Source organism: Ischnura elegans, chromosome 11 (genome assembly GCF_921293095.1).
Source record: "Ischnura elegans chromosome 11, ioIscEleg1.1, whole genome shotgun sequence".
NCBI lineage: Eukaryota > Metazoa > Arthropoda > Insecta > Odonata > Coenagrionidae > Ischnura > Ischnura elegans.
The window spans coordinates 89511082-89535971 of record NC_060256.1 but is presented as its reverse complement, the minus strand read 5'-3'; the positions used below and the strand labels follow the sequence as shown (position 1 = coordinate 89535971).

Sequence of the window (24890 nt, the reverse complement as noted above, 5' to 3'; positions counted from 1 at the left end):
GTGATTGTAATCTAATTTATGGTTAACATTCGTCTAATGTTTAGGAAAGATACGAAATATCTAAGCTGAACACTTCAAAATAATAGTAAATAATGAAATAAATAGCATTTGCCACTCCAATTAGAGCTAATCTTGCATATTTGTATACCCAGAAACAAACACCAATTCGAAATCGTCGGCGTACTGCCACCTTGACGCAGAGAAAATACGGCAGGTTCAGAGTTTCTGCGACGACGCAGCGAGCTGGAGACGTGACGTCATCAATTCTCAAAGACGGGCTCTGATTGGCTCGCTAGCCGCGGCGTCAACGCAACGCCGAACTGTGAAGGCCCCCTAAGTATGAATGCCGGGAAAACTCCGTGTGACGTCGTTCTGGTTCCCGCTGCCGCAAGTGAGGTGACCTTGGGGCGAGGCTTTGAGCGCTGATACGACGCAGGTTGCTACCAGGTAGCAGAGTACCCTTCTAGCAGGTAGCGCTTGGTTTAAAAAAGTATTTTTAATGCATTATCAAACGAAGAAAACTTTCCGACCTTAGCCAGTTTTAATGTGTGATTATTAAGAGATGTTTCCCTGAACTCTGTGCCTCATGCATGCATTGGTAATCTCAGACGATGTAAAACTCCTATCTACTCTTATAGAAACTAGGTCCCTGTTACGTCACGTGGAGTGGCATCGCATGGGCGCCAATCTGGCCTTTTTCAAATGAGGTTAAAATCGATTGCCATTCGTTTAAACTGGTATTTCTAACACCAAATACATAATTTGTATATTATGAATACACTAATGGTGGGTAACGAATCGCAATCTGCATTTCGTTTTCTTTGATGAAGGAAACCACCCTATTGTTTTCGAGGAATCAAACATTTTATCTTCCGAACGCGGCCCCGCTCTCTTCCCCTACTATGCCGCCCTGGGTGCTCGCGACCGGCACCCACGATAAGCTGATAGGTCCTGCGCCCCTTGTGGCCCTCTACGTCCCCTTCACAATCTTCCAAGAAAAAGCCAAGGAAGTCATTTCTCGGACCCAGAAATGGCAGCAAGTGAATTATTCGCAAAAAAAAAGACGGGATAAATTAGTTATGAGACATGACAACCTGGTGAAAACAATCGTAGAAGGACAGTTGTAAGGGAAAAAGGGGAAGAAACGGCCACGAATGAGTTGCAAATGGCCGCGGTGAAAGTCGGAACTAAGAGGCAGCACCTGAACTTAACCCTGGCAGACGTCGTTATGGTTATGGCATTGAAACCCGTGTAAATTAAGGAAAAATCTGAGGAGAATATGTTGGATTCCAAAGAAATAAGGTCAAATCTTATTATTTTAAATTCAATAACCACTCTTTCATGTGAACTGTAAGAGCTTACGCAGGGATTCTAACACTCCTGTACATTATATTAGGGGGCTGGCGTGGCGTAAGAGAGAAGAATGGAGAGCAGCGTGAAACCAATCTCAGGATTGTTGAGTAATGATGAAGACGTAATAAAGTGAAGCGCTTTTATGAATTTTCATTCGGAATAAATTCTCCAAATTATGTTATTTTGAGATGACTAGTGGCGGGAGAAGCAAGATAGAAATTATCAGCAGAATAGCCTAGGCGAAGAGAGCATTCCATCAAAAGAAAGACCTGCTTACAGCGGGAAACTTAAGTAGTAGATCGCTAGTAGCCCACGTTTCCACTCAAATGTCACTGCTCCCGGGACTTTGCTACCCTTTTCTTTGTGCTAATACTAGAAAAGCCCAGGCAAAGAGAGCATTCTCCAAAGAGTATGCTCCTATATGGAAGTGTGGCATGGACAATGACCGTAGCGGAGAAAGCAAGGATAGAGGACTTCGAAATGTGGTGCTACAGAAGAATGGTGAAGATCAAATGGATCGACCGAGTTAGTAACGAGGAAATCCTAAGAAAAGTAGGAGAGAAGAGAAGCCTCATGAAAACCTCAACAAGAAGACGGAAAAACCTTATAGGAAACATCTTGAGACATGATGGCCTGATGAAGACAATCGTCGAGGGACAAGTGGAAGGTAAGAACGGAAAGGGGAAGGCCTCGAACAAAATATATGGAACAAGTAAAGGAGGATGTGAAAGAGAAGAAATACGTAGGTGTGAAAAGATTAGCTGATAGGAGAATTGAGTCGAGAGCTGCGTCAGACCAATCCTAGGATTGTTGACCAGTGATGATGATGATGTTATTTTATTTTTTTTTTTTATTATCAAACCACCGGATACAGCTCTTATTGGCCATTTTACACCGGGGTGTTCAACAAATGTAACAAGTAAACGTACACAAACGACCATGCCCTGGACCGGGGAAACCTACCCAGGCGGGACTCGAACCCGCGACCTCTTGTTCGGCAGGCGAGAACGTTACCCCGCCGCCACCGAGGCCGGCAAATTTTGAATAGAAAACTATAAAAGAGTATGGCTATTCATAAACATTTTTCTTTATTTTTTTATACAATTTCACTTTGAATTCATCAGAAGTTTGGTGACACTCGGTCAATTTGAGGGCATTAATTTTTAGTGAAATTGAGCCACGTCTAAATATTAAAAACTCGATGTATGATTTTTGATCATTTTTATTCTGCTCCCTGTAGCATATTTCAAGAGGTTGAAATTAAGAATATGAGAAACATTAAAAATTAAGTCACACCCGTCGTAATGCTTATCGCATATGCGCGAAACACTCGCTAAGCTGCTTGGAATGCACCTAACTCAGATTTGTAATTAACTCTTTTTCTGAAAAAATTCTTACCATCGACAATTTATGCATGGACGGATGAAGTTACGAACAAAGTTAAATTAATATTCAAATTAGCAATAGATGGTTTCCTATTATTTTTTATTGTTTAAATCGAAAGATAATTACTCCTGGAGTACGCATTTCACGCTCTTAGATTTTTGAATGACGAAATCTATTTTTCACGATTAAACGAAAAGTGAAAATTTTCAAGCGCGCGAAAACGCGACGGCTAAGTAGGAATGCTGGGAAAAGTCTGTGCGACGTATTTCTGGTTCCAGCTGTCGCCGTGTGAGGTGTCCTTGGGGCGAGGCTTTGAGCGCTGATACGACGCAGGCTGCTAGCAGGTAGCGCTTGGCATAAATAAGGATTATTATTACCCCATCAAGCGAAGGAAACTTTCCGACATTAGGCAGTTTTAATAGGTGATTATTAAGAGATGTTTCCCGGAGCTCTGTGCCTCATGCATGCATTGGTAATCTCAGACGATGTAAAACTCCTATCTACTCGTATAGAAACTAGGTCCCTGTTACGTCTCGTGGAGTGGCATCGCATGGGCGCCAATCTGGCCTTTTTCAAATGAGGTTAAAATTGACCATTGCCATTCGTCTAAACTGGGATTTCTATAACCGTATTGCAATTAACTACTGTACCTTCGTGCTATTATTTTTTATAGTGTTAAAAGTTGTGTACAAGCAGTACAATAAACGGCATAAAATATCAGGCTTTAAATATCCTTTATATCAATTAGGAACAATATCTTTAGACTGCGCAATCGCCTTAAAATTTGATATTTTTTTGAAAAAAAATTATATTCTCAGCGCTTTTAAACAATATGTTTAATTGTATTATATCAAAAACATGTACATTTTAATAGTTTCGTTTTAGGTTTAGTATCAAAAATAAAAATATTAGAACTGCGTTAGAATAATTTTAGACTGCGGCTGAAGCAATGCCTTACTGCCTTAAATTTTTTATCAAATTCATGTACATCCATTTGCATCGTTCGGTACCATTCATTCTGACCCTTTAAACCAAAAATCAGTAGTATCAGCTATATCGAAGATTCGTCAACGGAACACAAAATGGATATCATGAGAAGAGCGCTTCAGCACATGCATGTTAACAAATCATTGCTTTTCGGCGGGCATAACGAATCTGCGGACCATTCTCAGAGACCTCTTATTGAGAATAGGTCAACGCCAACACCGGCTTTCTCTTCATGAAACCTGAAAACATCGCCAGGTAAGAGGCTCCACATTGTCCACGACTATAGAAATTAATTATCGTGGCAGACATACAAGGAAACGGAGTCATCCCGTAGAATATTGGAAAGTTCACTGAAGGGCGAGTGATTGAAAAATATCGTCGAAGGCGATACGATGTTTCTTCCCCTGAAGTTTACAATATATGATTGAAAACGACATGATTAGCAAAAAATTCAGTAGCAATGAAATTCAAAATTAATTTAGGCAATGCTTACACTTTTATCCAAGCGTAATCTTTTCAATAGGTTATCCAAAATTCAATCCTTTATAAATATTATCAATCTACTGACCAAATTATTATTAAAGTATTCTACCGATTAGGGTAGGTTTATTACATGTTTCTTTACATAACTTTATTTATCCCAATGCTACAATTGCTTCAAAAATTAAAAATTCTCACCCTTTACCCGAGCTCACGCTGTGCAAACAATTGACGTGTGAATTCCACGCAGTCAGGGTAGGGGGGGGAACTCCTTTTTCTAAGAAGAGGTGAGGCTGCACCAGAATAAAACAGTGGACCCTTTGGGAAGTAGTTCAGCTGTGAGAAAAGTGAGTAGTCCCCAGGACCGAATAAGTTAGGATAATGTGGAATTTAGCAGCCTTTTTCTGATGCGTTTAAATTATGTAATATAGAACAGACTTTTTTTTACATAAATTCTAATTATTTGCCTCTTTATTTTTCCCCAATTTTAAGTTTTATTTATTTCATTATTTTGTTGAACAACTATATCTTTTTATTCCAGTTTATACCAGTTCGGCGTAGAGGTAAGTGAGTATTTCATGGCCCACTTCCCTCTACTCCGGAAAGAAATAGGAGCACGAATTTGGTGATCATCCGACGGATACATTGTATGGCGAAGATTTTTAGACTGCTATTCTCATTTTTTTCCAAACCCATGCCAACTTATTTACTTACTTACCTGTGTCTCTGGTTCCTCGTTCGCTTCTTGATTTGAGTTTTTTTCTCTTGGTCAACCTCGGGGGACTTCGGACACGGGCTACAATTTTTTCCTCCATCTTGCATCCCGCACAATTTCTTTATCCGTATGCATTATTACCACTTGTTTTCCACTTTATCCGTTAAATTTATTTCCCACATCCGCTTTCAGTACCAAGCATTGAATCTATTTTTCTATTTTTCATCTTATTTATTTATTTTTTATCTATTTTTCCCTTAACAGTTTTTTTCCGTTGGATCATGCAGAAAATGTGCATAGAGGCATTAGCTGATAGCAGAATTGAGTGGGGAGCAGTGTCAAACGAAAGAATTTCTGATTGACGATTATGATGTAGATGAAGTTATTTGTGACGAAAGTCGTTTCAATAAATAACAAAGAAAAACATTGTCATGTCTAATATTAACCTTATTGCTGCGATAACGACCAAAATGCATCTAAATAATCAACTAAATAATGATATGAATAAACATAGGATTTTTAGTCCCATATTTCCATCACTTTCAGCAAGAAAACCTTCAGAATAAATATGAACAATAGCGATTTTCGTCTTCAGCGCATCTAAACATTATTGAAATGGCAATATACTAGATGGCGTGATCCCTAATGGGTACCAATAGCTGATTCCGACGATAGATTAATGCCGACATTTCGATGGCCGTCGTCCATCAAAACGTCGGCACCAATGGAGAGCCTGACTCGGCTGCAAAACGTCAATTTATCACCATCATACCCTATGAAAACTTCGGATTTTTCTTCATACTTCGAAATTTCATTTGATGGAGTTTCTGTGCGAGGGAAACTACGGCAGCCGGAGGGCAGGACGAGATATGCAAATCCAGGTCGCGTTGTCCAATCAGCGAGCATCTCTCCCGCGCCGCGCAGTCTTTCCTCGTATAGGTCCTCGACCCTCCTCGCTGGATCCCTTTCGAATGGTCACATTCGGCGGTCTCAAGTCGACCTTAAGGCCGTTTTACACCGGGCACGGAATTGCGCAGGTTAGAGCTGCATTAATTTCTAAAATGGCGTGGAATTGCGCGAATGCATGAACGAAATTAGAACAGGGGCTATTTTACCGTCTCGCATCCACGCATTCTCGCATGTGTTCTAGCAATTCACCGCTTTACACGACACAATTTTGATTGCGCCTTCGCACGTACGTCAGATTGCGCAATTCCGTGTACCGTGTAAAACGACCTTTAGGGAACGCTCGCGTTGTCCCGCCATGCGGGAGTTCCATGATCACATCTCGGGGACGGAGGATAATACGTAAATTTATCTCAGGAGTAGAGGATAATACGAACTGCTATTACGGTGACCACTTCAATATCAAGTATCGAATAGAGCTCACCCCAGACTGAGCCAAAAACGAGAGAATCTTAATATTTGTGGGCCAGTTCTATTGACATTGGTCGCGTTCAGCAGGCTCGACAGTTGCGGTGAGACCTTTTCTGCTGAGCGCCCTATGGTAACTCACAGCCGTTACCAATCAGACGCCATTTTTTCCACCGGAGAAAATATCAGATTGCGCCCCAGAACAAGTGTAAAAGCAATATGGTTGCGTCCATTACGTCTTCTGCTATGGTCGCGAACAGATATGTTTATGAAGGAATGACGTTTGAAATACAAGATTTTGAAGACATGCATCATGAACACGCAATTATACCTGTACACGCTTGAACACTTGAACACGCTGTTATACTTGTAAAACTGGCTTCAAATTCGACATCAGCTAATTAAAATAATTGGAAAATTAGGTAGATCATTTAAAATATACTATCCAATAAGATGCAGCCGAGGTCACGAAATGTATTTGAAATGTTTTCGACTCTGAGAATCTTTCCCTCTGTTTCCCTCGGTTTTCTTAATCATAGAAATTTCTCTTGACTCTATTAATAAAAGCAGGCGGGGGGGGGGGGGGGATGTGAGTTAACCTCTTACTTGTGATTGTGAGAGAAGTCTTCTTACTATAGTCACTTCATATCATGATAATAAGATAGAAATGTTTATTTCGGCTTTCTTCTTAAAAATCCCGCCTCTCGTTGAAATAAACCTAAAAAATTATTCATATTTCATCGTCTTCCACGATTACAATCACCAGAGCTCAAACAGGCATTACATTACCGCCCAATTTAAAGTGCCTGCTATTTGGTCACGTGACTGACCACTGCTCAGCAACGTCAGCTACCGTTCAGAAGATCGCTACAACCGGTCACTCACAAGTGAGTGATCTCTTGGTCTAGGTGAGTACCTGTCTGCTGAACGCAATCATTGGCAAACCTAACATTTGTAATATTAACTACGGTTACGGTTGCTGTTGATATTTAGTTGTTGATAAGTTGCTAAGCGGAGAAAATAAAAACAGCAAATCATCGCTCGAGATTAGTTCCCTGAAAATTAATTTATTTAACAGTTACAAGTAATAAATTACGCATCACACTGTCACTCTCACGCAAATTAGCTGTGGTGCTCATGCTACATCAAAAATACTTCATCATGCACACAGGGACTAGGTAAACTAGGGAAGGCAATCTCACGATTTATCATATTCTTAGTTTAATACACTTTCTACCAAATTATTAATTGGAAAATAGTGCAAGTCAAACAGTTACACATACACTGAAAAAACAATCGGCGAAAGCATCTGTTAATACCTTGCCCTCTGGAATCAACTGATATGATTATCTTGGATGCATGGCACTATTAAACATGCCAGGTAACTTAAAGACTATATTCTATTGAGTAGAAACACTAATAACTAACATATCAATGACGAAATTCACGCATTCGAAAAGAGTACAACCGAAACTAGCGCACTGACTTCAAGTAGAATTGTTTAACAACTCTGTCCCAACACTGGAATAATACATATATGGCTCATTAGTCATACTTTAGTACCACGATTGAAAACTTATTTCAAAGTTCATACCGCTTTGGAACTCTTTTAAAGTAGTATTTTGCGCTAATAGACACATAGGTACCGTAACGTTTCCTACTCTTCGCATGGATTAGATATTGGCATTTGGAACAAAGAAAAACGTTTTGTCAGTTTCGCGAGGAAAAAATTAACTATTAGAAATTTTTCAGAGAAGCCTCAAGTTGAATGACTTTCAGTCAATTGGCTCATACTGAAACAACATCTACTTGAGCTGTAAATGACAGGCTAACAGTTTCGTCTAGGCTATGGCTTTAAGGTACATGTTTAAAGAAAATCACATCCTGTTCCACAGATTACGTAACGTAATGCACGAAACATAAAGATTTTCAGACTCTGTTTTCGAGATGAAAGTTCAACAACAATGTTGATTTTTAATTTTTATACAAATTTATATACTACGCAGTATATATAAGAAAAAACGAATTAATGTCACTCGACGAAAATCTGTTGACAAGGTGTTGCTACGGCTATCAACCTATTTTCTATCATTTTCCCAACTATTCCTCTGGAAGAGAAGTCAGCAATGAGAGGTGGAGAAATTGAGAAAGACTGATCGATGGCGCCAAAATTATTTAGAACTCCTCGTTCCATAACGTTAAGCTTAAAAACCAGCTGTTCAATTCCTATTTCATTTTTCGCATCTAAAATCCAATAGGGTACACCGCAGTAACACGACAGGAAATCAATACACTCCACTTGAAAAGAGTCAATCGTTCCACGGTCATTCAACATGGTCGCCAAATTTCTCACCTCTCTACCCCTGTCCGTGGCCGAGTTCTCCGCGATTTTGGCAACACTGGACTCTCGATCTCACTCGATCGCAAAAGTGAACGGAACCGTTCCTCGGTAACGCAGCTCCGATAATCGCTGCCACGTACGATTCACGGATCGATGTTCTGCATGATCCAGAGGAGGTAGTCGAGGACGTTCGTGGTCAGGGTGGGCTGAATGACGTTGCAGAACCCGGGACCGGAGGACACGACGCCGAGGAGCACGCTCCTCGTGTACCCGGTGTAGATGGGCTCCTCGACTTCGTTCGTCTCCTCCCCCTCGTACGGCGCCATCATGGTGCGCAGGATGACGGGACCACCGCTGTCCCCAAAGCAAGGGCTGCTCCCAATGTCGTCCCCGACGCACAGCTTCCCTGGGATCATCTCGGTCACCAGCCTTTTGCAAGCGCTGAATTCCATGATGGGAAGGCTGGCCTTCAGCGGCACCGGACTGTTGCTCACTGCCTCGGAGTATAAATACATTGGAGTCCAATGAGTCTGTCCCATGTCTTTCCTTTTTCTAGATTAGTTATTTTTTTATTATTCAAATATATTTGTGCCAATAAATATTGTTAATGGAAAAAAAATACATATTCTGAAAAATAATTTTTTTTAAATGATGAAAAAAATTAAAAATAAAACAACGGAAAAAACAACAAAATAAATAAAAATTAATAAAAAATAATAAAATATCATCAAAATAATATAAAATATATATAAATTTATATTCAATGGAAAAATATATTTAGGTTACTTTCTGTAGACTTTAAAAAAAATTCAACAACTGTTTAATATGTAAGTTTCTGCTAACACAAACACCACACTGCCCCAAACAACACAAACAAATGCGCACAATAAAATTGTACTGCAATCTGGCTGGTTGTGGTAAACATGGTTTACCAGTACGGCGTAAACGCGCCTTCGGCGCGACATTTAATGTGAGGTCGTAAATTGGGCCACCGGATATTGGGCGAAGCCGCTTACTTCCTGGACACATGTCCAGGAACAGCACTCAGTAGAATCATCATTTTATCCGGTTAATTGGGACTGAAAGCCGCTTAAACAGACCACGCATCGATGGCCATAAGTTTACGTGAAGGTGTACATTTTTCAAGTAGTAGCCGATGATTCTCCATTTTTCGGGTTACAACGTATCCAGATTTGTCGTAGACCACAGTTTCGTCAGTGATCCTCCTGGCTTCTTCAGGTCAAGGGAGCCACTCAGCGTTTATATTGGCATTTATGCAGGGTGGAGAAAAAATGTGTCACGAAATTCTAACCCTGGATGCCAGTGACTCATGACCTCGAATGCTTAGTCTGCCGTAGATCGCGATTTACCCAAGTCATCCGGAAACAGGGTAAACTTGCGGCCAATCGTAGAGCTTGGCTCAAAGTTTCAATGGTTTAATGGTTTCAGTGGTGCGTTTTCGGCCTGAACGTCATTAGTAATTTTAGTCACTGCTGGAATCAGCTATCCAGGGTTAAAATTTCGTGATGCAATTTTTCTCCACCCTGTATAACCCTTCTGCACCGCATTTTTTTGTCAATATGTACGCTGATTTGTAGCCTCTCTGAGTATCCTCTCACATTAATCGTGTATAGGATACCAAACTTATATAAAGAGCGAGAAAAACGCAAAGCAGCACTTTCGGCCTGAACACCCAACGAGGACTGCAGGCGAAACTGTTGTCTGCGGCAAATCCGTTCGCGGTGGAACTTGAAAAAATGGAGAATCACCAGTCACTCCGCGGAAACCTGACAGGACACATTACTAAGATCCATATTTGCACATTTTCTCTCTCCAATGAACTAATCTTGAGCATGATCTTTCCTCATCAGTTACACTTTTGTCTAAGCTGTATATACCCGTTTTCATGCGTGGGTATCCATAACTTTTTATGCACCATTAGAATCTCAGACAATGTTTTATGTTTTTTATTACTTTTTCATTAAAATATGTTACTTTATAGGTACCGAAGCAGTTAAATATTTTAATTCTCAATCAGTCATTTTTCTTACTTCTTAATCTATGTCTATGAATAAGAATTAAGGGAATTTTTAGTACAAATGGGGCAGCTGCTTCATAAGGAAGTAGTGTACTGGTACCGATGTGTGCCAATTAAATGTAATTTGAAATAAAAACAACTGCGTTCAAGGTGGCTGCGCAGTAACAGAGTGGCCACTCAAATATCATCGTCAACTTCCTGGACTTTTTAGGCCTTTTTTTCAATTTCCTGGATTATTCTAAAATGGTTATTTTTACGAAATATAGATATTTAAATTGGATAAAAATGTGACTAGCTGTAAGCAAATGATAACCTTCGATTATATAGATATATTATAAAGTAAAATCGCTGCATGAAAAAATTGGAATTTTAGTGTTATAGATTATCATCTATATCAGGGGTCTCCAATTTACTAGGTCACGAGGGCCACATTCTAAGTTCCGAATCTCCCCGCGGGCCGGATAGCAAATTTGCCGATGACTGAAGTATTTGATACCACTACTACTACTGAAGTATCCGGTGGCGTATTTCTTATTTACGAACAGTTGACGGCGACTTTGACGTGCAGTACAGCGCTGCATTGCTCCTAGCGGCGCACAGTGGTTCAAAATCGAAAAAAGGTGGTCGAAAGTGAAATTTGAAATCGAAAAAAGGTAGTAAAGTTTCATGTATAATCTCTGTGTTGATAAGCAGTATTCTGTGAATGGAGCCTCATTGATATGGAACTGGCCAATGCCTTCAAAACCACAGAAAACCGATGAATAAGATTCTGATTGATTCCATCAATAGAAATATATAAATATCAGTCAGTTTTTTTTTAATTTTCGTGTAGAGTAAGGTTTGTCACTATTATACCTTCCACGTAGTTCGACTAATTTCCGACTGAACTCAATATCACTCGAAGTGAAAAATCCACGAAGGATATCTCAAAATAACTCGCCAACACGCAAACGCTGTCCACACTCTTGAATCGGTGACTATAGCAAATGCAATTGTTAACGCCCCAAGCGTGACTTTAAATGCACGTGGTCCTTCTCTCAGCGAGTGCGATGCATCGTCTGGGTCCTCTGAATGCCATGCCTCGAGCGTGCGAGACATATCTGCCTGCTTTTTTTCTGTGCCTCTTAATTGCCTTTGTTTGCGTGCTCGTATTTTTCGAATATTTTTGAAGCTGATGCCAGGATACTTCCTCTTAGAGCAGTGTCTGGCAGACGCTCATGAAAGATATTCTTCCACTTACGCTCCGATTTATGAACTTTCTTAGCGATTGTGGTGTTCTATGTGGGGACGCTGAATGCTTTCCTCTGTGTATCATTATTATCTGCTTTTCTACCTCATTGTTTCCTTTCTCTTTCAACGTGGCAATGATATTATAAGCATGGACCGTCCAGGCATTGTCTATCATTGGTTCTCGGAACCTCGAAGTCCTGCCAGGATCTGGTATCTTATTTACGAGGTTTAACTCTTAGGGTTGGGTTTTTTTTCACGCCTACGTTCTTTTGGTTGTTTTATTTTTTTCGGCCTTGGGTCCCTTCCGTATCTGAATCCCTCCTTAGTTGACCATGCCATATCTGTAGTTGGTATGCGGCGACATTGAGGTTAGTCAGAGAGTAATTCATTCCTAGCACACTATTAGCTTAAAGGACAGAGATGAGATCGGGTAAACCTCGTTGAAGATCAATAACACTGCGGCCGGGGGCTACCTCTTTGGCAGCGATAATCCTTTTCGACCGTGCGGCGGCTTCCACTGAATTAACGTGCCATGAAATACATTTGAAGAGTCCGCTTTCCCAACGGGTGACGACGAAAGGGTATTCTGGATATTGTGAAAGTTAAAATCCAGAAATTCTTGAAACATATGTTGCACAGGCCACAAGTTGGATTATATTCGCCACTGTTGCTGTTCTAAAGATTATTTCTGTTGAATATCGAGCCTCACTGAATATCATGCGCTGGGGCTACTGGAAAGCCCTAAATGCACTAAAGGAAAGAAAAATCCATAACGAATAGATTCCGTATTGAAAACCAAGTAGCACTATAACATCAAAGAAACCTGGCATTGTAACCTTTCCAGGCGCGCCGACTTACAAAAAATATTGGGGGGGCTCTAACCGGGGATCTTGCCCTGGGAAATTTTATAAGTACTGAGTTTTAAGTTTTTTAAGCATTTTAGAAGAGCCGTATGATCAACATTAGAACACTGATAACTCGAATCTCGATATCTGAACACTCCGGGGAAAATCGACAAGCCTGACATATTATTTCCTCACACCCATAACGAATTTTTGAGGGGGTTCGGGACCCTTCAGGCCCCATGGAGTCGGCGCCACTGCATAATGTAACTTAATTAATTTCTTGAATTATTGGGGGGGCTCCGCCCCCCCAAACGAATTATTGAGGGGGCTCGAGCCCCCTCAGGCCCCATGGAGTCGGCGCCTATGAACCTTTCCTCGGAATACACCTCGCGCTCGCAATAATACTCGGCGTGCCACCTGGTCGGTCTGGCGGCGGCGGTCGCGGCAGCGCATTGCACCGTTCAACATAAAATCATCTTGAGGCCAAAGTCGCAAATAATTGCAAGATTTTTCTATTCCTATAGACTTTATAGACTATATGCTTTCAATTCACGTCAAAATCTCCGGGGTGCTCGGAGGTGCCCAAAACGATATTGCTATTTATATTTAAAAATTCAAGTAAAAATAGCATAAAGTTAAAAAAAATTTATTTCCAACTATTCAACTATGGGAATAAAAGAAATCACCAGTAATTGTACGCGAAGGTACCAATTTTTTATCTGTATTTTTTTTAAGTTCATAAATTATCTGAAACCTTCTTTTTATGAAGGTGAAATTTTAAAAAAATGAGTGATATTACACGTCAGGCGTTTTTATCCCGGAGGACTCATGTTTGTCCAGTTCTACAAATTACAATGAGCCACGAAATAGTCGTAACTAGCCTACCGTCCGGCCGCCGAGAGTTGTCCGTTGACAGTTAGAGGGGGTAGGGGGCAAGGTTGCCGAGTAAGAAAGGGAAACGCCCACATCACACGTAAACAAAAGGGTTCCGTGAAGAAAGGAGCCAGAAGGGACGACGAGCGTGAAGGACCCAAAGGAAGAATCCTTTGTTTTGGCGATTCACAGAAAGGGCTTGTTTTGGTTGTTCAGGCTTGTTTCAGTGCTTCATATGCACGTGACAACGTTGTATGACTAGGCGAGGGTATGAGGTGCGTTTGGGGGACAGCGATTGGCTGTAAACCGTGCTGGCCCAGGGTTATTTACCCCTCTTTTTAAAGAGCCATCGGGCAACTCTCGCCGGCTGGACTGTATATCATAGATCATATATTGTAGAATACGAATAGTACTTTCAAAAATTCCTCCAAAAAAGTTGAAAAAATGACTTTCGACCAACTTTTTCCGATTTTGAACCACTGTGCGGCGTCTCACAGAGTTAAAGCGAGGATTACACACACGAGTTAACTCGTAGTCGATCGATTTATATTGAATCGAATGTGAGTTTCGACTCCACTTGGATTCACTGTTGTGTCTACACGTCTAGCGCTGTCGATTGCACGTTATCGCAAGTGAAGTCTTGTCGTTGGCGGTATTTTTGTATCAAGCATATAACCAATTATTCGTTTGAGGCGATGTCTATTGACCGAAGGAGAGTCGCGCTGTTATAGAAGAAATTTACGGAGTGTCGTCGATTATATAGCGATTGTTTCAAGAAATATATGAATATTGCGGGGGAGCATATACGGATTCAACGGGCATTGGCTAGATATATAAAATAAAGACGCCGATTTCATCAGGAAAGAAGGAGTATATAGGATACGTGTAATCCGTTCGCATACGATGATGGATATTTTCATTAAATATTTCCACGCGTCAAAAGAAGCTGTTACTTAATTCGTAAATAGATATAGTGGATGAACTAAAAGTTCGCTTGTAGTTAAAAAGTTAGAAATACTTTTTTAATGGATGCTCCATGTTAAAGTGAACGGAAGAACGGGCTTTTATTTGCTTTCTGTGCTAAATTTGCTAGCATATTTCTTACTTATTTGTTTCGAAAAGCTGTATGTAGCTAGAAATATCCGCTATTGAATTTTTTTATATTTTTAGATTCTCGTAGCATTACGGTTCATGAGGGAGAAACATAGGGCAACACATTTTTTTTGGCAGTTAGGCAATCTTCAGTAAGTCGATGCGTAAAGGACAAATGTCGTCCATAAATCAAGGGAAGAATGATAGTCCAAAATTTCCAATTGGAAGGAGAGAAAGGGGGTTAGAACTACAATAGGATGTCATGACATGCATGTTCTAACTCTATCCATTACATGTACAATTCACGAATATTTTAATACTGTAGGGTAAAAATCGTGTACAAATTTCTTCTGCTTCTTCTCGCCCGTGATTTGCGTTCCTTGTGGAGGAAGAATTAATCTTCCTTTCATTCGCTTGTTTCATGTCTTGAGTATTCGGTGAGGAGTTTACAATAAATGGCTGTGAGAAAGAGGATTCAATTTTTACTTACAGTAATATGCATAACTATGAAACCAATGGAGTCCACTAATCCAAGAGATTTCTATTTGTGTATCAGAGTGATGTGATTTACTCTATCACACGCTTTAGAAATGTCAGTATAGAGGACATCAATTTGACAACCATCCTCAAGTGATTGGATTAAATAGTAAAAACCAAAGGCATTCATGCCTTTGATATTCCTCGATAAACTTTATGGTGTCTGCCTCGGTAAACGGTCCCCTCGGGGAACTCAAATTCCCTCCTCTTGCGTACACGCTTACACTTCTCTCAACGTTCTCCATTTTTAAACAGCGATCCACTGCTGTCGGACCAGTGCGATTTTTTCGATCTAATCGAGAACCCTCGGATAGCTACTAGGATGGCGGCTACCTCGTCCGAGCATCGAGAACCACAGCAATCGATAGTGAACTCGGCCGGAAGTTGATATGATACACGTCCGAGTCGGCTAGTACCAACGAGTCGACTCGTACGTGTAATCCCCGCTTAAAAGAGCGAGAATCGATTGCTACTTGAAACGAGTGCGCGGGCCGGATGAAAGCCCTCCGCGAGCCGTATTTTGGAGACCCCTGGTACATGTCAACAAGATATCTAGCTATAAACTATGATGCTTGGCAGCGGTTGACTATTTCTTTTATCATACACGAAGCTGCATGCAGAAGCCACTATCATGGTACGTGCTCAGCATAGACCATGGTTACGATAACTTACATTTTTCCGTCATTCCCCATCCAGCCACGGTGGTGTTGAGTCCCAATTTAGTGTCATCAATTTTCAAACTGAGGTCCCCAATCGGTAAGCACACTGGAGCAATGTAATCTGGAATATAATTCACACAAATTTCAGTATATGTGAAGCAATTCAGATAATGCGTTATAACTTGCTAAGGAAAACACTGGTTTCTTAATTAAAGGAAAAGGAAATATTTTCGGGAAATATTTCTTAGGAAGATCCTAAAAAAGATCAAGAGAAAGTTTCACATGACGGTAGGCGAATGTGGACTACCGAACCAAGACGGAAGCGAAATGAATACTTGAAGGAATTTCCCATAAAGTCTATATTACTATAGAAGGCTCCTCTAGGAAGCAATAGCAGTCCTAATGTGATCCAGGTCTCCGCGCATAAAATCGCTCTCCAACTTCATCTGCATAATACCCTGCAAGCCGCCTAAAAGGCGTGTGGCAGGGGGTGTTAGGACACCAGCCGTTTACAGCTAAAAAAAAAAAAGAAAATGAAGTGTTCTAACGAAGTTGAGACTAGCGTTTATTAAAGTCCTTTATGGTTCGGGGGAAAAACGAATTCCCATATCTATCCGTTCGGCAAAACATCTCTCTTAATTTATCGCTTCCATCGGACCTGGAAACATAGTGCGTCTCTACTATTATTCTCCAAGTCCCTCTTAAAGATATCCATTCTCAATTGTTCAAACAATCTAAGCATAGCGCGCAGCCTCCGAGCCTCCAGCGGCTCCCAGCCTCATTTTCTTAACATCTGGGTAACAGTGGCGCCGACTCCATGGGGCCAGAGGGGGCCCGAGCCCCCTCAAAAATTCGTTATGGGTGTGAGGAAAAAATGTATCAGCCTTGTCGATTTTCCCCGGAGTGTTCAGATATCGAGATTCGAGTTATTAGGGTTCTAACGTTGTACATATGACTCTTCTAAAATGCTTAAAAAAACTCACTACTTATAAAATTTCCGGGGGGAATATCCCCGGTTCGGGCCCCCCCAATATTTTTTTAAGTCGGCGCGCCTGCTGGGTAACACTGTCTGTACGCCCGTAGCAGTTTTTGACGAAACGCGCAGCCTTCCTTTGTATTTTATTCAGTTCGCGGACTAAGTCTTTCTGCACCAGATTCCATACACTCGCTGCATATTCAAGGTGCAGTCGGAAGAGAGCGAAATGGCACCTTAATTTTACTTTCTCAACCGAAAATCTTCCCACCATACGCTTGACGAATCCTAATTTATTCAGGGCTATTCCGCAAATATTCTTTATATGTGTTCCCCACGTGATGTTCGAGGTTATCGTAACTCCCAGGTACTTCACTTCGTCTGTTGCCTTTATGTTAATGCCATCCACTGCATAAACATGGTTAGAGTTGGACGAATTCCGCAAGAAATGTACCGCCATGCATTTGCTCAGATTAAGTTCGAGTCCCCACTCTTTTCTCCACAAATGAACGTTGTTTATAGTATAAATATAGATTTAACCTGACGGATAATAATTGTACTGATAGGTTTATTCGTGGGATAGCAATTATTTTAACACTGAATAATTTCAGTTTCGAAAGTAGCATTTTTGTGTGAAATCAATGGTTGGCGAGGTTACTTGGTGGAATCTTGACATGATAGATAAAAATTAAACTTTGTTGTATTCAACACAGATTTATGAAAAGATTCAACCGCTTTCAACCTTTGCTGGTAATTGCAAAGAGGTGAAAAAAGCCTTTTTAACCTCATGATAATTAATCTTTTACCCAAAAAAACTTTTTCACCTCTTTAATAATGACCTGGAAAGGTTGAAACCAGTCGAGTTTTTAAAATAATTTTGTGTGGAATACAACAAAGTTTAATTTTTATCTATCACTTATCATTTTTCAGAGAAAATTTAAGATGAGCTGAAGATGAGTGTTCATTGTGTGACACAATGTTTCCAGAGAAACATCCCTAGATACGCCTATACTTACAAGTAAATTCCACGGTTGTCTTGAGACGAAGCAGTGCGATGTCGTTAGGTAGCGTTCTCCCAGGACTGTAATCAGGATGCGCTATTTTTCTTTCCACGGCGTAGTCCTTCGGAGTCTCCGCTCGGCAAACCTCCAATTCTTGCAGAGTCATCAGCGCCTCGTCCTTCTGAGCACATGCCTTCATTTCTTCATCGTCTTGCGTGTTGTACTCTCCTAACCGAACCGACACCCTGAAATTAGACCCGTGCAGTGGCATAACTATGAGGGGGTAGATACCCCCCTCCCAAATCCTCAGAGAAATAAAAAATATTTAAAATCGTTGTCTAGTTTTACGTATGATAACTGCATCTTCTTAAATTTAATTTTAAGTGCCAAAATGGTGTAAAATGTATTTCCCAGCATGTCATTTTTAAAAACTTTTCTCGGAGCCTGTGTTGTCTGGAGGGGGGATCATCCCCCAGGCCCTTCCATCCCCCAAAGCATATTCCTAGTTTCGTCACTGGACCCCTTGCCCGTGTTTATTAATTTTGAACCAAAAACAGCACCAATGCCTTTACGTTGGGTTATATGAAAAATAATAAATTATGCAAATATGATAAAAACATGTGTAAATATAATCTCATAATTAACAATGATGTTTTACGAATGCAATGTGTACAAAAGGGGTGGGGTATCAGAATTAAAGGCTTTGCAGTTGGCTGTTGAAACTGGTGCGGGAGGCGAAGATGTCAAGGGAAGAACAAGTATTCGAGTGGAAATTGAATCGAGAAGGTAAACGGTAAAAAAGGGATCTTTGAGAAATTGACAGTTGGAATTTGGGCTGGGGGAAAGTTTCGTATGAAATCACTGGTTTGCGAGGCTAGTGGTTACTCTGTGGAATCGTGACATGATAAATTGGAAAGTAACCGCTGTTGTATTCTACACGTATTTATTAAAAGACTCGACCGGTTTCAGCCTTTTCAGGACATTATAAAGAGGGCAACCAACAGGGTGACATCTTGATAATGACTAGAGATGCGTGAAAATCGCAAATGCGATAAATGCGATATAGATGCGATGTGCGCAAATAAATGTGGCATAGATGCGATGACTGGACTTTTATGATATTTTTACGCAAATTTTCCTTTTCGACGGCAAAATTCGTACATTTTGTGCCGAGCGCAGTTTAAATGCTCCGCCGACACTGACCGCTTAAAGCATGTGAGCGACTGGCCAGCTGCTAGTTGGTTGGGACTCTACGTGGCCGCGAACTACAAGTGGGCGCGGGCAAGCTACACTCCGCCACTATATGTCTTATTCCTTAATTTATTATTGTTCTACAACATAATTATTTAAAATATTCTGTATTTTGTCATATAACTGTGTTTCACTACATTTTATCGTCATCTACCTCATTATGAAAATAAAAAAATAGACGTTACAAAATGCGATAAACTGTTTTTGAAAGTGCGATAAAAAAAATGAAAGTGCGATATTCACGCATCTCTAATAATGACCTGAAAAGATTGAAACCGGTCGAGTCTTTTAATAAATACGTGTGGAGTACAAAGTTTAATTTCTAATCTGTCATGATGTAAAGTTTATGCATTGAGGGTCGAGCGGGCTGGTATGTCGAGTGAAGAGAATGAGAGGAGATCAATGCCTCTGAAAGACCTCTTCATGATGCAGTGAAGATGTATTCATCATGCTTGTATTGAACTGCCAAACAAATGCAATGTGGAGTGGGCCTTACGCAATATTTGCCCCTATCTTAAATACAAAAATGTCACACCTGAAAAAATGATGAAGTTAAATCGTCAAATTTTAGATCAATGAAAATGTAGACATTGGCGAACCATATTGACACTGAAAATTACAAGAATATTTCACATGTTTTATACGAGTAATGCACCACAAAATGATCGGTCAAACAAACGTGCTGCGTCTCCTAACCTGGTAGATTATATTTAATTGCAATCTAATTATCCAAGTAATTATTATTTAATGCTTAGGACACTTGAAATGAATATTTATATTGATTGCCCGAAAATGACGCAATTTTGCCAATGAGTGTCATCATGCTTACCATTCACATCAAATGTATACATTTTATTTCTAACATGCATATGCTACCCTCAGGCAGGCTGGTGTGATAACTTACGGCTCATATCTGAAGTCATTTACGCAGTGCGCAGCCGTGAGAACATATCTGTCGTTGATGAGGGTGCCCCCGCAGATATATTTCAGTCGGTGAAAGTACACCTCTGAATGCAGGAATAACAGGAGAAAAATTAATACTCGAGTCATATTACCATATTCTTCTAGCTTATCTCTAGTTTAAATCATCATATATGTAATAATGCAAAATGGCAACAAATTTCTTCAAATCTCGCGACCACCTCCTGTCCAAAAAATTCCAGAGGTTCAATCACAGCATGAAAGATGTTTTTATTACTGCAACAATAAACGTCTATTAGGGTATCAGTTATAGCTCGTTATAATTCAGATAATTCATTATTGCATTGAATACATCCTTGACTTCACGTAAATTGAAACCCAGATGATGTTGATATTAGTCAACCTTCTTTTCTTCGCAATGTGTCTCATGCCTTAAATTTCGAGAAACCCCTTCTATCATGGTCAGACGGTGGAAGGGATAGCAAGAGGAAGATTACTGAAATTACTGGAGGCAGGACAAATGTTTCAGATGTAATTCTTTCCTCAGGCAATTGAGAACAGCAACAGAAAAAAGAAAAATGCCAAAATTCCACATAGTTAACACCGGGAAACTTGTTCTCCAAGTCCTCCATTTGGCAACAAAGAAACATTGAAAAATTATTGGGTGCTGAGTTATAGATTGCTCTCATCGGGAAAGTGCCAACATTCACCGCAGAGCACTTGTTGAATTTCAATAAATAAATGGCAGTTTTATCAAAGTGATCGACTTTACCTTTTATTTATAGCAGAGGACCACAATATGCGTTTCCGGAAATAGGAAATAAATAAAAATCATTTTTCAATACATTAAAACTATCTTTATGTTAATAATCCTAAGAAAATTTTAAAAATAACTCACCTCTAACTTGTATCAATGCTAACCATGGAAATTCGCCAGGCATAGTCTCCTCTCCGTTTATGATTCGCGACTCAAGGCTCACTCCACAAGGTTCCTCTAGTAAGCGGCGGAAGTTCATTCGGACTTTCAACGAGCCTTCGTCTCCAGGGAAGGCGTATTTGTCTTCGGCGTTGTTCGAAGGTGGAGTAGCGGCGGTACTCTTATCAGAGGTTACTGGAGTAACCTTCTCAGTGATGACTGGAGTAACTTTATCAGCAGTGACAGATGTAGCCTTGTCAGTGGTGACTGGATTGGCTTTTTCAGTGGTGATTGGAGTGGGCTTTTCAGTTGCGATTGGAGAGGTCTTTTCAGTGGTGATCGGAGTGGCCTTTTCAGTGTTAGGCTTTGCAGTGGACGGTACCGTCGGCATTCTCGTAGGATCGGTATTAACCAATGGCAAAAAATTCTCCGTTGTGCCACGTGTGGTCATCATCGTTGATGTGCTGGAAGTATTGCATCGATTAAGGCGTCAAAAATTGCAATTCGCCCGAATACACATTAAATCCGACGGCACTTAGCTCTACACAATGAAATATTGATACCCTCTCCCCGAGTTAGGCCAAGATATTACGTATCCAGCCACATTGAGAAGGACCTCGTGAATTTTGCTCCCTTAGCATCCATGGGAAATCCACTATATTGAGAATTTTTCTAAACTCATGTAACCAACTCTGAACTTTTACATGGATTATAAAATAATGGAGAATTAAAACGAAATAATACTAATTTTTAAAAATTAATTAAAACTAAAGTTATAGAAATTAAAAAAGCACTACCCTCACCATTGGCTTTTCCATATTTTCCCATTTTAAATATATAGCAGTCGGCTAATACATATCAAAGAATTGTTCACGTAGACCCATAAACGCAATCCATTGAAAGACTTCCGTAGATAGGAGGGAAAGACAATTTTTCATGATAAAAAAATATTCCCGATTCAGCCACTCTCTCATTATTTTCAAAAATAAAAAACAGCAAATGTTTCCGCTCAATTTTTATGTGTTCGTGACGTTATTAAAATTTGGGATCATGTTCTCCTTCAGGGAGAACCACTCATTGAGGGAAGAAGGTGCTTACAACAGCGTATTATATTTCAAGCTCATTCACAATCAACCATTAAAAAATTGGTGAACGAGCACGCATATCATCGATTGATTATCGCGATAGCAGTGACAACAATAGTCTAGTCAATCGAATGAAAAATTGCGATACATTGCTGTATGAATATCGATATAACTGCGATACATCGTAACATGAATCGCTGTAGAAGAGACATTAGATGGGCCAGATAAAATCGCTTGATCTCGATTTGCGGGCTTACCTTGGTTCTCCATTTCGGTTTATGTTTGAGCGGCCCTGTTGAGTCTTGCCGCCCAGGAGAAGCATATGGGCGCTTTGAATAGTGCGAAAGGGCTTCTCTATGGGGTCAATTAGCGATTTCCACCAAGGCCTTTTCACTTCCTTCTTTCCGCCATACTGATCTTCTTTTGCATCTGCAACGTGAAACGAAATATCATGAATATTTGTCACTACATACAAAACGATGATTGATCTTACATCCTTCATTGATATCCCAAAAGATGAAATTGAGTTTTACACAGCGAAGACGTCATTGAATTTGTTTTAAATGACGAACACTAAATTCTCCATGATGACGACAAATCTTCGCGTTAGCAGTGGCAACAATAGTCTGGTCAATCGAATGTTAAATTGCGATACATTGCTGTCTGAATATCAATATAATTGCGATACATCCTGGCATGAATCGCAGTGTATTCGCATTAATATAATGGCGCATCGCGAAATACCGTTAATAGATTGTGAATATTATCGCGATTATCGCTCCTCAAGTCCTCCAATCCTGATCACCCTCATCATTCTAGGTAATCCATACTCCCGCACCCATTTTACCTTTAAATTTTGTGCCTCTATCACTTCTCGTGAGAATGCGATCTTCCGATCTCTCTTTATACAACAAGCTGACGCGCAAGAAACCCTGAAGAAATGCAGAGATCAGACCATCGCCGCGGAATCCTACGTTCTAACAATGCGCCATTCCCTCTAGATGGTCAAGATGATAGTGATAAATGAATCGAGATATCGAACGATGAATCACGATACATCGTAGTATGATTATTAATGTAAATGCGATATGACGACGCTAAATGTTTATAAATATCCAAAACTCTGGCCACCACTAACAGTTTACAGTTTCATTTTACCTGAAAATACTAAAAATATAAAAAAAAGGGGCAATTTTGAAGAGAAAGACTACAATTCCGTCAGCAGCAAATATCTTTCATGACCTTACAATTTACGAAATTCCGCATACAGCTTCATTAAATTCCCAATTTATGCCGGAAAGATCATTCTCAAATTCACCGCGACGTGTAGCTGTAGTTTTCTTAATGGGCCATCATTTTTCAGAAAATAGTATACAAATATCTTCAAACCAAATTTCAACAGATTAAAAGTGGATTTTGAACATCTTGAACTCTTGGACTAATAACTCGCCCCAATAATGAGGGACATTATTCTCCTTTAACATTCTAAGAACTTCAGGCACATAACCATAATTTAGGCTGCATTGTTTTTCCTTCTACCCACGTGTTATCAAGGTCTAAAAACAAAGCACGCCATATATTACACGCAAAGCTTACTCGCCCATATTGCAATTGGCTTACGACGTATTAGTAAGCATTAATCCGAGACCTGAATAAAATACTAAGGGAAGCGGAGCGATTGGTCAAAAGTTGGTATCACCGAACAAAGAGCGTGCTCGTTAGCAAACCAAGTCAGGAACCGTTAAAGACTCGGAGGCTACGTGCTAGGCTTATATTGTTTGAGCGATTAAGAACAGATACTTTTCGAAGTAGCACGGATAATATCATCTTAGAGCAGCACCGTATTTCCATGCTCGATACTAACGATAAAATAAGAGAGACATATTGCCGAACGGAAAGGTAGGGAGTTTTAATTTTCCATCGAACAATAAAGGACTCTAATATGAGTGGGTGAGAAGCCAAGGGTTACAAGTGATTTATTTTTTTGGTAGACAGAGTTATGTACAGAAATTTGGTAAAGAAAACAAACGAGATCAAATAGATTTTTAGTAGTGCATTTGATTTTCCACTCGATATCAGCACAGCGCATAGAATCACTCGTAACCCTTGGCAACCAAGTTTTTGTTTAGTTCTTCCAACAATTAACTGCACCTAACTCTGTTAAAAAAATAACTTGTACCCCTTGCCTTCTCACCCCCTCATATGTGCTACGCCGTAATCGAATAACCGCAATGACGCACACATTTTTTAAAAAACATACGTATCTGTATAGGGTTGGGTCTCTAACACCTCCCGCCACACGCCGTTTGAGGTGACTTGCGGGGCGGTATGTAGATGCAGAAACGTACCGCAGATATATCAACTCATTACACCGGGATGAATTTCCAAAAAGGAATATGGGGAATGATAGCCATGAAAACTCACCCAGTGCGCATCCTGCATTCTGATTTTGTCTTCCTGAAAAATGAATTCATGCATGCCAGTACTCACGCTGTGACCTTGCAAGAGTCGACGACAGGAGTATGAGGAGCAGAAGTCGAAAAGTCCAGCACTGTGCAGCCTCCATGCTGAGGTGGTCAACAGTCAAGGAAGTGGTCACCCGCCCATAAGCCCAGAAATGAAATTCGCCGATGCTTCCGGGATGACAAATGAGAACTGGAGTGAATACAGCAGATTAATTTATTTTTTGACAGAAATAATCAGAGGTTCGCCGGCTAATTGATGTCAAACAGGACGCCGTTCCTCATCCTCTCTCCTTGATATCGCGACTAGTTTCCTGACACAACTCCCGTGACGTCTGGGCGTGGTCTGTTCTCATGCGTTACCTCGGCCA

At 40.3% G+C, this 24890-nt stretch overlaps 1 protein-coding gene across 1 annotated transcript; it reads right to left on the bottom strand.

Annotated features, from left to right (window-relative positions):
- Positions 1–7342: 7342 nt before the first annotated feature.
- LOC124168109 (phenoloxidase-activating factor 3-like) lies at positions 7343–24890 on the bottom strand. Its single transcript, XM_046546222.1, has 7 exons — positions 24548–24890; positions 22315–22486; positions 20955–21436; positions 20040–20142; positions 17900–18129; positions 15924–16031; positions 7343–9129 (listed from the first exon to the last, which is right to left on the bottom strand). Exons 1-7 carry the CDS (start codon positions 24621–24623, stop codon positions 8780–8782), a joined length of 1521 nt encoding a protein of 506 aa, XP_046402178.1. The 5' UTR covers positions 24624–24890; the 3' UTR covers positions 7343–8779.